General features: G+C 40.4%; 1 protein-coding gene across 13 annotated transcripts in view; it reads right to left on the reverse strand.

Moving 5' to 3' along the window:
- VTI1A (vesicle transport through interaction with t-SNAREs 1A) overlaps positions 1–12724 on the reverse strand; it is a 356187-nt gene that overhangs the window by 78825 nt on the left and 264638 nt on the right. The window contains exon 9 of one of the 13 annotated variants that reach the window (XM_037904202.2): positions 8488–9376. The exons of 8 other annotated variants lie outside the window; for them this stretch is intronic. In XM_037904202.2, coding sequence (XP_037760130.1) covers positions 9292–9376 — 85 coding nt within the window. In that variant the 3' untranslated portion in view covers positions 8488–9291. Of the gene's footprint in view, positions 1–8487; positions 9377–9440; positions 12218–12724 lie in introns of those variants that run through there. 4 more of the 13 variants (XM_037904204.2, XM_037904210.2, XM_043551802.1 and 1 more) reach the window with 4 other exon arrangements.

The following is a 12724-nucleotide window of genomic DNA, read 5'->3' on the forward strand; positions in this document are numbered from 1 at the left end:
AAGCAGATGAAGATTGGGAGGCAACAGGTTTTTAAGAGTCATATATGGACCCACACTGAAACAGCCACAGGTTTGATCCATTTCTACCATGTATATCATAAATCCAAGAGGTCTCCCCTGTGCATTGCCCATTGGTATGTTCAAACGTGATATTATGGTAACTGCTTCACTGTATCATCCAGACAGTGGAAGTTACAAGGTTATATCTACAAAAAGAACAGGAGGACTTGTGGCACCTTAGAGACTAACACATTTATTTGAGCATAAGCTTTGAAGTGAGCTGTAGCTCACAAAAGCGTATGCTGAAATAAATGTGTTAGTCTCGAAGGTGCCACAAGTCCTCCTTTTCTTTTTGAGGATACAGACTAACACGGCTGCTACTCTGAAACCTGTCAAAGGATATATCTGAAATTCAACAGTGAAATTCTCCTTTGGCCAAGCACCTGTAAAGACCAGTGCATAGCAGTGAAACATGGACAGACTTTGGGTAGCTAACAAGATCCCAAAGGGAGAGATCGTGACCTAGTGCTGGAGCACAGTATAGTGAAACAGAAGCTCTGTGTTCTCTTCTGGCTCTGTCACTGGTTCCCTATTTGACTAAGAAAATTATGTAACTTCTCCTAGCCTAACAGTATGTATACGCTGCAATAAAAGACCAGTGGCTGGCTTGGATCAGCTGACTTAGGGCTATAAAATTGCAGTGTAGACATTTGGGCTTGGACTGGCGCTCAGTCTCAGGGACTCTTCCCCCCTCACGGAGTCTCAGAGCCTGGCCTCCAGCCTGAGCTCTGCAGCCTAGGCTCCGTAAGCCCAAGTCAGCTGACCCAGGCCAGCCACAGATGTTTTATCACATTGCAAACATAACCTTAGTTTCCCCACTTGTATAATGGAGCAATATCATCTTCCCCAAAAGGATACTGTGAGCCTTAAGTAACTAGTGTGTGTTGCCCTCTGAAGTCCTCTCAACATTCATGGTCTGCTAGATAACGATGAAATTGGTTGTGAATCCTACAAAATGGTTTAGCTTGAGGATATTCATTTCCAGTAGGAGGAAATTTTGATCTTCTAGCGACTGGTCATAGGCACAAGATTAAAAAGCCTTCATACTGCTCTAACTTGTAGGAGGGATATGATAGAGGTCACTAAGGGGGGCGGGGACGTGATAGAGGTCTATAAAATCAGGAATGGTGTGGAGAAAGTGAATAAGGAAGTGTTATTTACCCCTTCAAGTAACACAAGAACTAGGAGTCACCCAATGAAATTAATGGGCAGCAGGTTTAAAACAAAAAAGGAAGTACTTCTTCACACAATGCACAGTCAACCTGTGGAACTCATTGTCAGGGGATGCTGGGAAGGCCAAAAGCAGTAGTTCTCAAACTTTTATACTGGTGACCCCTTTCACATAGCAAACCTCTGACTGTGACCCCCCGCCCCATAAATTAAAAAACACTTTTAAATATATTTAACACCATTATAAATGCTGGAGGGAAAGCAGGGTTTAGGGTGGAGGCTGACAGCTCGCGACTCCCCATGTAATAACCTCGCGATCCCCTGAGGGGTCCAAACCCCGAGTTTGAGAACCCCTGGCCAAAAGTTCATAAAAGAATTAGATCAGTTCATGGAAGATACGTCCATCAATGGCTGTTAGCTAAGATGGTCAGGGATGCAACCCAATGTTTTGGGTGCCCCTAAGCTTCTGACTGCCAGATGCTGGGACTGGATGACAGGGGATGGATCACTTGATAATTGTCCTGTTCTCTTCATGGCCTTTGAAGCCTCTGGCACTGGCCTCTGTCAGAGACAGGATACCGGGCTAGATGGACCATTAGTCTGGCCCTACATGGACATTCTTAGAATCATAGAATATCAGGGTTGGAAGGGACCTCAGGAGGTCATCTAGTTCAACCCCCTGTTCAAAGCAGGACCAATCCCCAATTTTTGCCCCAGATCCCTAAATGACTCCCTCAAGGATTGAACGCACAAGCCTGGGTTTAGCAGGCCAATGCTCAAACCACTGAGCTATCCCTCCCCACATTCTTCTTATGAGGAAGAATAAGAGAAGACCTAATATAGAGACTGGACAGGTGCCCAGATGTCCCCAGGATCAGGGAGCTGTGAAGGTGACCTAAGGACACAGTTGTCCCTCCCCTCCATCCCCAAGCTGCATGGTATAATTCTTGGCTTCAGCTCATGACCAGGGACCTCCTTTAGGTGAACATCAAGGTATGTTAAACCACAAAGTATTAAATACTCATCTTGGTCAATATTTATCTCTTCTATTTTTTTCTCACGTATCTGTTTGGCCCTATCACCATGGTTTCTAATGATTCTTTATCAATGAAACTTTATGTTCACTAGAACATGACATCTGCACGTGCACACACAGACACAGAGGTAGTTTTGGATACAGTCTGGATACTTCAGTACAGCAATTCACATGTGTGCTCTGACTGGTTACTAGTACTGCAGACCTATGGGGAGGTTAACAATAGAAACTTCAAAACGTATCACCTGACTTTTCAATCAACCACAAGCAAGGATTCTCTTTTTGTATGTAACAATACTTCTCTCTACCTTACAAAAGTATTGTACAGTTGAATTAATGTGAATAAAATGATTTCAGATGCCCATTTGAAAACAAAACAAAACAATGGAAGTCAAATTCTGGGGAAATCTGGAAACAAATGTTGACACTCCGGGCCGTAATTATTAATACGTGAAATGAAAAGATCACATGACTTAAGATAGAGTTTTTCTTATGAAACCCAAACTGTGAATTAATGCTTGTTACATTTTTTATGAGGTAAGTTACAATATTTTGTAAAGTCTAACTTTTGTATGGACTGTGTACAACAAGCTAATTTTGAATACAACTAAAAAGTATATCAGCAAAGCATTCCTTTCAGCTTCTTGGAGACTAACGTTTTGCCAATGTATAATTAGTTGCAGATTTTCAATTACTTTCTAGCTAACAAAACAGTTTCATTTGCATTGTTTACTTGCCACTTAACTCAAATTGTACCCAAATTGGTTGTTTTAAAATGTGACATGAATTTTCAGGGCCAAAGCAAATTCCATATATTTTGGTGTAGCACAGCATCTGTATTTTAGTCTTCAGTGATAAAAGTGTACAGGATTTGGCCAAAACTCAATCAACTCAATCATATAATCTCAAAATGCCTCCTGTGGAATTTGTCAAAAGAAGATTTTTTGGCAACCACATATAAAACTCCAGTGATGTATAATGAAGAACATAATCTCAGAAAATAAGCAAAGTTTGTTTTGTGTACTAATTGAAACTGGTAAACCACTGCAGGCAAGTTTAAATTCAACAGAAGATCAAAGAAATTAACAACCCAAATATCAGTCACTGCTGCTGTACTTATATATGTCCACTGCATTTAGTTTAATTCCTTATCGCTTTGTCCTGTTTGAGGAAATTACTCAATTCAAGGTGCAAAAATTTAGGGGGTAGTCTGACTAACATGATAAATGTGATTTGGAGTTATCAAGTACCAGGCAGACCTTAGTTAACTTTGAATTTGCCTGACATGAATGCATGGTTGATACTTTCTCAATGGATGAACATACTTTTGGGGGAGGTTTTACTCTTCCTTTTAGTCTTTGTTTAACCATGTGGCATGACAGCAGTGGAAAGGTCTAGATGGCATGGGATCATAATGCTGAACTGCAGTATATATATATATATATTCTGTAGGGAATATTATCTAATGATATTCTATGCATAATAGAATTTAATTATTTTTATATAGTTTATCTTTATATATTGTGACAAAGTTCCTCCTCTACCTTGGTGGGTCTTGCGCTTATTGGCGGATTTGCTCACCTCGGAGATTCACGGCAGCCCTCAGTTTGGCCGTTTTCGTGAACCCACAGTCCAGGTCAACTCCTCCTGTCTCTGATCAGGAGTTGGGAGGTTTGGGAGGAACCCGGGCCTGCCGTCTACTCCGGGTTCCAGTCCAGGGCCCTGTGGATTGCAGCTGTCTAGAGTGCCTCCTGGAACAGCTGTGCGACAGCTACAACTCCCTGGGCTACTTCCCCAGGGTCTCCTCCCAACACCTTCTTTATCCTCACCATAGGACCTTCCTCCTGGTGTCTGATAATGCTTGTACTCCTCAGTCCTCCAGCAGTACGCCTTCTCACTCTCAGCTCCGAGTGCCTCTTGCTCCCAGCTCCTCACACGCACACCACAAACTAAAGTGAGCTCCTTTTTAAACCCAGGTGCCCTGATTAGCCTGCCTTAATTGATTCTAGCAGCTTCTTGATTGGCTGCAGGTGTTCTAATCAGCCTGTCTGCCTTACTTGTTTCCAGAAAGTTCCTGATTGTTCTGGAACCTTCCCTGTTACCTTACCCAGGGAAAAGGGACCTACTTAACCTGGGGCTAATATATCTGCCTTCTATCACTCTCCTGTAGCCATCTGGCCCAACCCTGTCACAAGATAAAAATAAATGAAGTCTAGCTACTAGTCCTACTACTTACTCCAAAAACCCCATTATTGCTCCCTTCCTGGAGTAAGAACTCTCCATGTAATCTTACTTTAAACTTTGTCTTTAAATCAGTTTTAAAATCATGACAAGCCTTAACATCCCCATTGTTAGCAAGATTCCTTAATTGCCTCCTTTAAAGGACTTTATCCAAAACCTTTTGAAAGTTTAAATAAATTACACCCACTGGCTCTCCTTTATCCATTATTTGTTAACTATTTCAAAGAATTCTGACAGGTTACAGAAACCCGCACTGGTTTGTCCCCATCTTTTATCCTCATATAGGTGATTTGTAACGTGATCTTTAATCATCCTCTCAACTATTTTTCTTTATACTGAGGGTGCCTCCCCGTCCATAAGTCCAGGGGTCACCCTATCACCTTTTAAAAAAGATGGGAACAGTGTTGACCATCCTCCAGTACAAAATGTTTTTTTTTTAAATAGTAATTAAAAAATAGAGACATTTGTTAGTATCTCAGCTACTGACCACGATGGTCCACACATTTGTGACCTCAAAGCTTGATTATTGCAACTCATCATACCTAGGAAAGATTCTGCCAAAAACTGGAAAAGCTTTAGTTGCTCCAGTTCTTAGCACATGGTGATGTACTCACAGCAATTTCTATTGCTAATAACTGTACCAGTGCTAGCTGCCGTTTGAAGAGTCCGAGTCAAGTTCTCTGTCCTGACGTTCAAAACTCTCTAAGGGATTGACCCACGCTACTCGATGGACCATCTCTCATGTCACCGCAATCTCCCAGAGGAGCTACATTCCACTGGATCAATCAGCCACAAGGGTGAGGTTTGTCAGCTCAGGAGACAGAGCTATCTCACCAGCTGGGCCAAGAATGGAATTCAATTCTGATTTTAGAATGACGACAAAACCTTACCACCTTTAGAACAAAGAGAAAAATAATTAGTAATAATTAATATAATGCTCTCCAATTGCTAAGGGTTGAGGAAGGGAGAGAAACATTCTTATTTTAACTTTAAAACTTGTAAGGCATTCAGATACCAGGCAGTCACCTCAGGGAAATATTGCCTCTGTTTTTTTACACACAAAAACACTCTCTCTCTCTCTCTCTGTTTATTTAGGACGTTTTATTAACAAGCTTAAAAATCCTTGCTGTGTAAATATCAGAAAAAATAAATGAATACAATTCCTCTATTAGAAGGCTATAAAGTAAAATACTAAAGCGTTCTTGCTGAAAAGGAGGAGAGTGCCCATTACTGACACCATCACCCCTCGTGTAGAATGATCTTTGTGAGGTGTTTTGCTGACACAATCTACAATAGCTTTACTACAGTAGAAGTTTCCAAAGGTAGCCTCAAGCGGAGCATGGAACATAGAAAGCTAATTGTTCTAGAAATATTGCAAACTTAATAAGTAGGCCACCGGGATCATATTTTTGCCATCAGCATGTTGCATCATTTATCAGAAAGTTTTGTAATTTTACATAATTAAGTCTCAAAATAATGTAAATTTTAAGCACAGTTACTGCATAGTCTTCAAGTTGATGCTATTTTAATTACATTGAAAAATATATTTGGGAAGGGGCCCTGTGCTTTATTATAGTTACTTCTGTCAAATAACTTTTAATTGTGTGACAAGGTGCCTGAGCAAGGCATTGTTTTTTTGCCATTTTTAAACAGCTTATGCCACTCGAAAAGGATTACTCCCTTTGTAAATTGCTGTTTCAACTGAAGGGTACCAATTAATTAAGCCATTTACATAATACTGTCTTGGATCATCTACCTACAAAGATAAAGGCTGAAATCTAGCTTCTAAATGAACAAATAAAGTTTTAAGAATAAATATATGTTGGTAATTATCTGTAATAATACGAATTAGGAAATGTAGCTGATAAAATGAATGTGCCAGCAATTAAAAGTAAATTCTTATCTACCAAAATTAATAGGGAAGTCTATCCAAAAATGTATTTCTTTAATTTATCTTTCATTTACTGTCACCTTATGTGCCATCGTCTTATTTGATGTCTCATATTGTCACCTGATATGATGGAAGGCATAAAGTGTCTAGATTTCAAAGGACATGCTTATTTTGGGTTGGATTTACTTTTCCAGTTTGGAAATAAATCCTAGATCTGACACATACGTAGTCATTATACACCCAGCATGGAACTAACTGTAACATTATTTACCAGGAAAAACCTGGAGTTCTTTAATGTACACATTCAAAACAAATTGTATATTTAACTATCTATATGTAATTGATTGGAGTTTGCAGTTACACAGGCTATAACAAGTAAAATAAAATGATTAAGTCTTTAGTTTTAACAGATTCAGCAGGAAAAACACAGCTTACAGCAAATTTCGGTGTGTCTAGCATTTCGCTACAATCTCTGTTCCTTGGCAGATGAATTGGTGCAAGCTCCTTATTACGGTGGAGCAGCATATTTACGTTGAAGGTTTGCACTACTGTAGTTACAGATCCAACGTATACAAAATGTGTGTGACGTTCAACCTCCAGCACAGAAGGTGGCTTCTCAGCATTCACTTGTGAGATACTACAGCTGATTAATGGCCTGACCCTACCAACTACGCAGGCAAAACTTCCACTGCAGTGAATGGAAGCTGTGTGTGTGTGTGTGTGTGTGTGTGTGCGCGCGCGCATGCCCCTGCATAGCGACTGTAGCACACAACTCTGCTTTATAGACTACATGTCTTTTTCCTCTTAACCACACTAAATATAGTGCTATATCACCAGCTAATAGAAGGGAACAATTTTCCTTCAATATATCCCAACCAACAGTTCTCACCATACATAAACAAACCTGTAATTTTAAAATTTAATCTACAGAGATAAACATTAAACAATTTTATCTGAGCCATGTGGTGGTGGGGGGGGGGGGGAAGGGAAGGGAGTTCAGCATCTACAAAAGTAACGGGGTTATGTATTAAACACATTATGCTTATATTTGCCAAACCAGATCACTAAGCGCTGCTCCTGAAAACACTTAACTTTGAGTAGTTGATTCTATGGGACTAAGTCATACGCTTAAAGTTGTGCACATGTGCAAGTGTTTGTAGGATCAGGGCCTAAATCAACATCTATCGAGATTTCACTTTGGATTGCTACACCAGATAGTTAAACTGCATTTAATCTAGACAACTTGCATTCTCCATTTGGAGGCAAAATTGAGAGTGAAATCTCTTCAGGCCAGGGACTGTGCCTTTTTCGGATTTTGTACAGAGCCCACTACTTGGTGGCTGCTACCAGAAACATAAAATGTTTGGAAAATATTAACTTAATACTCTGTTCTCGGCCTGCTCCTCAGCTAAGGTACTGCTTATTACATTTTTATAAAAAATACTGAACTGCATTTTATCCAGGTGTTTTTTTTCCTAAATCAAATCCTTATTTTGTTTTAACTCTACTGTGAATCTGTTATTATATACATTTCGAGTGCACAGCTGAGTTACTGTCATTTGACTTGAACTGTCTTGTTGCACTGTGGTGAGGTATCTCACAGGGGCTTTCCAGCTGGAGCAGTGAGCTTCAGAACCTGGTCACCTAGACCTCTCACAGACATATGGGATCTCTCCTCAGGAGGAAATACTTAGAGGCAGCTGCAAATAATGGCAATAAGCCTGGGATAGGCTGAGTGGAATGTGGAGGGGGGGTTGGGGGAAAGAAGACGACGGTGCAGGCTGTGATAATTAGGGAGGAGAGCTGGTGTTATAATAGACTGAGAAGAGATGAGCTGCCAACATCAACAGGTCACATGTCAAAACAGCTCAATGCATTAGTCAGTTAACAGGAAGTGATAATACAGACCCGCTGGCTTTGTGTCAACTCTCATACTAAATCACTTTCAGGAGGTTTCAGGTACCTGTTTTAGTGACTCCCTCAGCTCCAGTCTAAATATATTGCAAGGTGAATGTGACAATCAAAACAGAGTCTCTCTCGCCCTATTTTTAAATGTATATTTCAAGAAAACATCACAATAAGGATATAGCAACACACGCTGAGGGTCTACCATCATAAGCAAAATTTGCAGGAAATAGCATATCTCACACACACACACACACACAGAGTCACAGATATACACATACCTATGTGCACACACACACACACACACGTATATGTGCATGAAAGATATAATGTAGTTCATTATGCACAGTATTAAACAGAAAATGCCCCTTTAAAATTTTTAAATCTGCTCCCTGCCCACTAGAATAAAATTGCTGTTTAATTACAAAAAGGAAAAATCTGCACAATCTAAAATAACAGGACATTATAAAGCTCCTGAGCAAAAAAGGTTTTCTTTTCCAAGTAGTGTTTCAGGGAGTCCTTTTGCATTTTAAAATGTTTAAGTATTGCTCCTTCTTTAAGCATATGAGAGGACAAGAGGCTGTCCTGTTTTGTAGGTTTATCAATCTACTTGCTCGAGAAGACAAAAAGTCCTATCAGTCCCAAGCCATCATGTAGCCCCTCTGCCTGCATACTGAAAGTACAGCATTTACATTAGGTGGTGTAATACTTATGTTCATGAGTTAGGTATGTTTGTATCACTCTGAAATAAACGAGCAAAGAAAAGACACAAACGGGCTGTGTGCGGTCATCTCGAATGATAACAGGAAGCGTATAACTGTTTACTGTTACATACAATGCATCTATTCTTACAGCCAGCTATCTGTTTCGCACCTCTTATGGTACTGGTGCTCAAAAAATTTAAAGCAAACCACAAACTTGGTCCACAGGAACATATTCTGCTCCTCTCTCTCAAAAACAGCTGGTGTAGAAGAGAGTGTGTGTAAATTCATCTGCATACATTGATTTCTTTTCTTGTTCTTTCTTCTGATGTGACAACACGAGGGTTTTGAAGCGGTATGCCTGATGTTAGTCTGTAAAGGGAGTAAGGTCCAGCGTCAGTCCAATATCTTGTGCAATGGCATTCCAAAGGCAGATGTCAGCCATAGAGAGAGCCTTGCGTCCTTGACCCACTGGGAACCTCAACCGTGGGGACTGACCGCAGCTGTTCCTCAGGGTCACACACAAAGAAATGCGGTCCCTGATACCATCTGGGCTTCGAAGATCGAAACCAGGACCTTGAAGTGTAGCCATGTAGAGTACTGGTGTACCATGTTCCCTTCAGAGGCAAACTGTTGAATCATCTGAAGTTTCTCGAGGCTCAACTACTACAAGAACTTCTCCTCCCTTGTACATTAATTCACTGCTTTTAATGACAGCACCTTCTCTGCAGCTTTTTGCCACGTGAACAGCTCTCTCACAGCCCATCAGCTTTCAGTCTCGCTGTGAATTTCAGCAGAAAACCTTTCCTCCCTGGCTTATGCCTCTTGATTGCTCTCTTCCTTTGCTTAAAAACAAAAAATCTCTAACTGTATTTAATGCTGTGTTTTGCTATGGGATGCAGTTAATATTGAAGATGCTGTGCAGAATAAAACTACAGTTTGTATTTGTAAAATTGTCAAAGGTGAAATTTCTTTTGCTACTAAGTAACAGGAGGTGATTTCCAACGGATGCACTCCTTCCAGCAACTCATTATAGGGCAGATGTTCTCAACTGTGTCTCAAAAAGAGGCAGCTAAGCAGGTCCCTTCACATAACAGAGTCCAAAATGTTATAACTCATAAGACTTTAATTAAATTTCTACCTCAAGATTCTTATTCTTCATATTGACATGAACAAAACAAAACGATTCTTCCAAAGACACATTTTCACAGTTGAGGTTTTAAACACATAACTCCCTTTCACATGACCCTGCAACCAAAACCGAGCAGCTCTGCTGTGTACATTTAAGGCTCAGTTTTGAGACTGGGTGCACCTGTTTGGACCCCACCCGGCAGCCTGCCACAGCACAGAATTTCTGATTTGAAGGAAGCATCCACTTTACAGCCACTGAGTCAATATGAAGATGCATCTGCTGAGTTACCATGAAAGAAAAACATTAGCTCCAAATGAAAATTTGTGAGAAAACCTTCCTAATGCACTTCTACTATTTTCTGTGAAGTAAGAGCTCTTTATGTATACACTTCAGACTATGTCCCCATCACCTCCCCAAGTGAATGTAATGAGGGTGAAAGCTTCCTGACTGGCAGACCTGAAAGTATCTCCTGTATGCACAGAACCTATCTATAGTGGGAGCTGCAAGCTCAGAAGCTGTCCCACGGATGATTCCTCCAGTCCATTTTCAAGAAACACCTCTATAAGTAAGTGTAGTTCAGTCTCCATATTTAGACTGCCCTACATGACCAGTGTCTCACCCTGTCTGCTAAGAACTAAACTGAGACCACCAACTCAACCTGCCAAACAGCCTTTGGATAGCAATGATTTCAAGCCGTGACCATTCTGAGTCTGATCTGAATTATTGACCTGGAGATGAAAGGTTATGTAACCCATTAGCAATCTGTTGAGCTATCTGGTTACAAAAGGGGCTACAAAAGATACTGAGGATCTTAGAAACTACCTTGATGGATGTCCAAGAAACATCATATATTAGGTAGCTGTAGATAGATATTAGCAGTGAGTTTATGAATTTCAGAGCTTTCAGACAAAGGGATAGCTTCTTTTAGAAACTACACATGGAAGAAAGCAGCAAGTTCTGTGCCTTCCTTTCTGAAAATGTTTTTACTTCAAGAACAGAACAATGAAACAATTAAAAGTTATGTAGATTCTTGTTTTTTCACCAGGCTACTAGACAGCTTTATTCCCACTAATTCCTTTGGTGAGTGTAGTTTCACCTTCCTTAATATTTCATACAGATGTCAAAGATAAAATAACACCAATATTGCACAGAATGTGGTGGAGAGATAGATACATTTATGGTCAAGACTAAGATAAACCATCTTTTGAGAACTTGAAAACAACCCTGTCTTTAAACAATTATTTCTTCTACTTTCACCTCACTTGCAAGCATTCTCCTTTCCACGTGAAATTCTCAAATTTGAAACCCTGACATCCAACTGACTAGGACCGCAAGAGCTTTTCTTCTTCAAAATGTATAATCATTTCTCACAAGCTGACACTGTGTGATTTGTTATCATAGACATAAAGTACACAAAAGGCTTTAGAAATTCCCCATACAGGACCATCTGTTTAGTGTTACCCCATTTATTCCCCTCTTTTCCCACAAAATGCTTGAACCAGAAGTACATGAAACACTAATAACAAGTAGAATGTTCAACAAATGTTAGTGACTGCTTATAACTCATCACATCTTTTATTCTAAATTCTTCATGGAAGCAATTTGTGTATTTTCAGAAATATACATGATTAGATTTTCTCACTGGCCTGCAGAAATGATATTTTCTTTTTCAGTAATTTACATTTATTCAAATATGGTGAATACAGATGGTAACAAGTTCCTTTCCCCCCTTTTCTTTGGCTCTACTTAAGCCCCATGGTGGGACTGCACCTCTGTAAACCGATGCATTGAAGAGGGGAGATATATGCTGGCTTTGGAGAAGCTGATGCATGGGTGTTGGACAGAGGTGCATGAGAGGTGCATGAGATTTTCTTAGGCTCAGATGCTGTGGTGACAAGCATGGTATGAATGTGTGGATGCATTACGTAGGATTCATAGGCTACATGACTTCACAGAGCCAATGGCTGAAGCCTGAACATGAGCGGTGCAGAGCAGTGGCAGCCACTGTTCCAGAAGATCTGCAGTGCGTGTGTGAAGTCCACTTCACTTCAGTGCCAACACGGAACAGGGTTATTCAGGTCCTGTGAAGAAGCAGTCTTGGTCACCCATTGTTTCTTTCTTCAAAGAATCACCACACACTTTAAAAATCATAATCTTCACAACTGAAGCTAGTATCATAACCATTTTAAAAATGATAAATTGAGTCATAGGGAGTCTGAGAGACTTGTCCAAGGTCATATTCTGAGCTGGGGCAGACTCCAGGAGGGAAACTCAGAATCCTGACTCGATGTCTGGCTTAATGGCTAACAGCCCCATTTCCCCCTTTTCAGTTCTCTAGAGACCCTCCGTTGTGGTGCCCCTCCATTCTGGCCAGAAAAGGGTAGATACAGAAAACAACATCATGATCTGGTGAGAGTTGTATCAGCCAAAACCTGGGAGTGAAGGGTTGCTGAACGGTAAATGAGGTGCTCTCTTATTGTATGGTTTGAGAGCATTGTTACTTCCAGAGTGTTCCCATGGCCCAGTGAGTCAATGAATGGGGTAGACCTTTTGTGACATCATAATATACTGAATAAAACATATTTTAG

The sequence above is a fragment of the Chelonia mydas genome, chromosome 7 (assembly GCF_015237465.2).
Source record: "Chelonia mydas isolate rCheMyd1 chromosome 7, rCheMyd1.pri.v2, whole genome shotgun sequence".
NCBI lineage: Eukaryota > Metazoa > Chordata > Testudines > Cheloniidae > Chelonia > Chelonia mydas.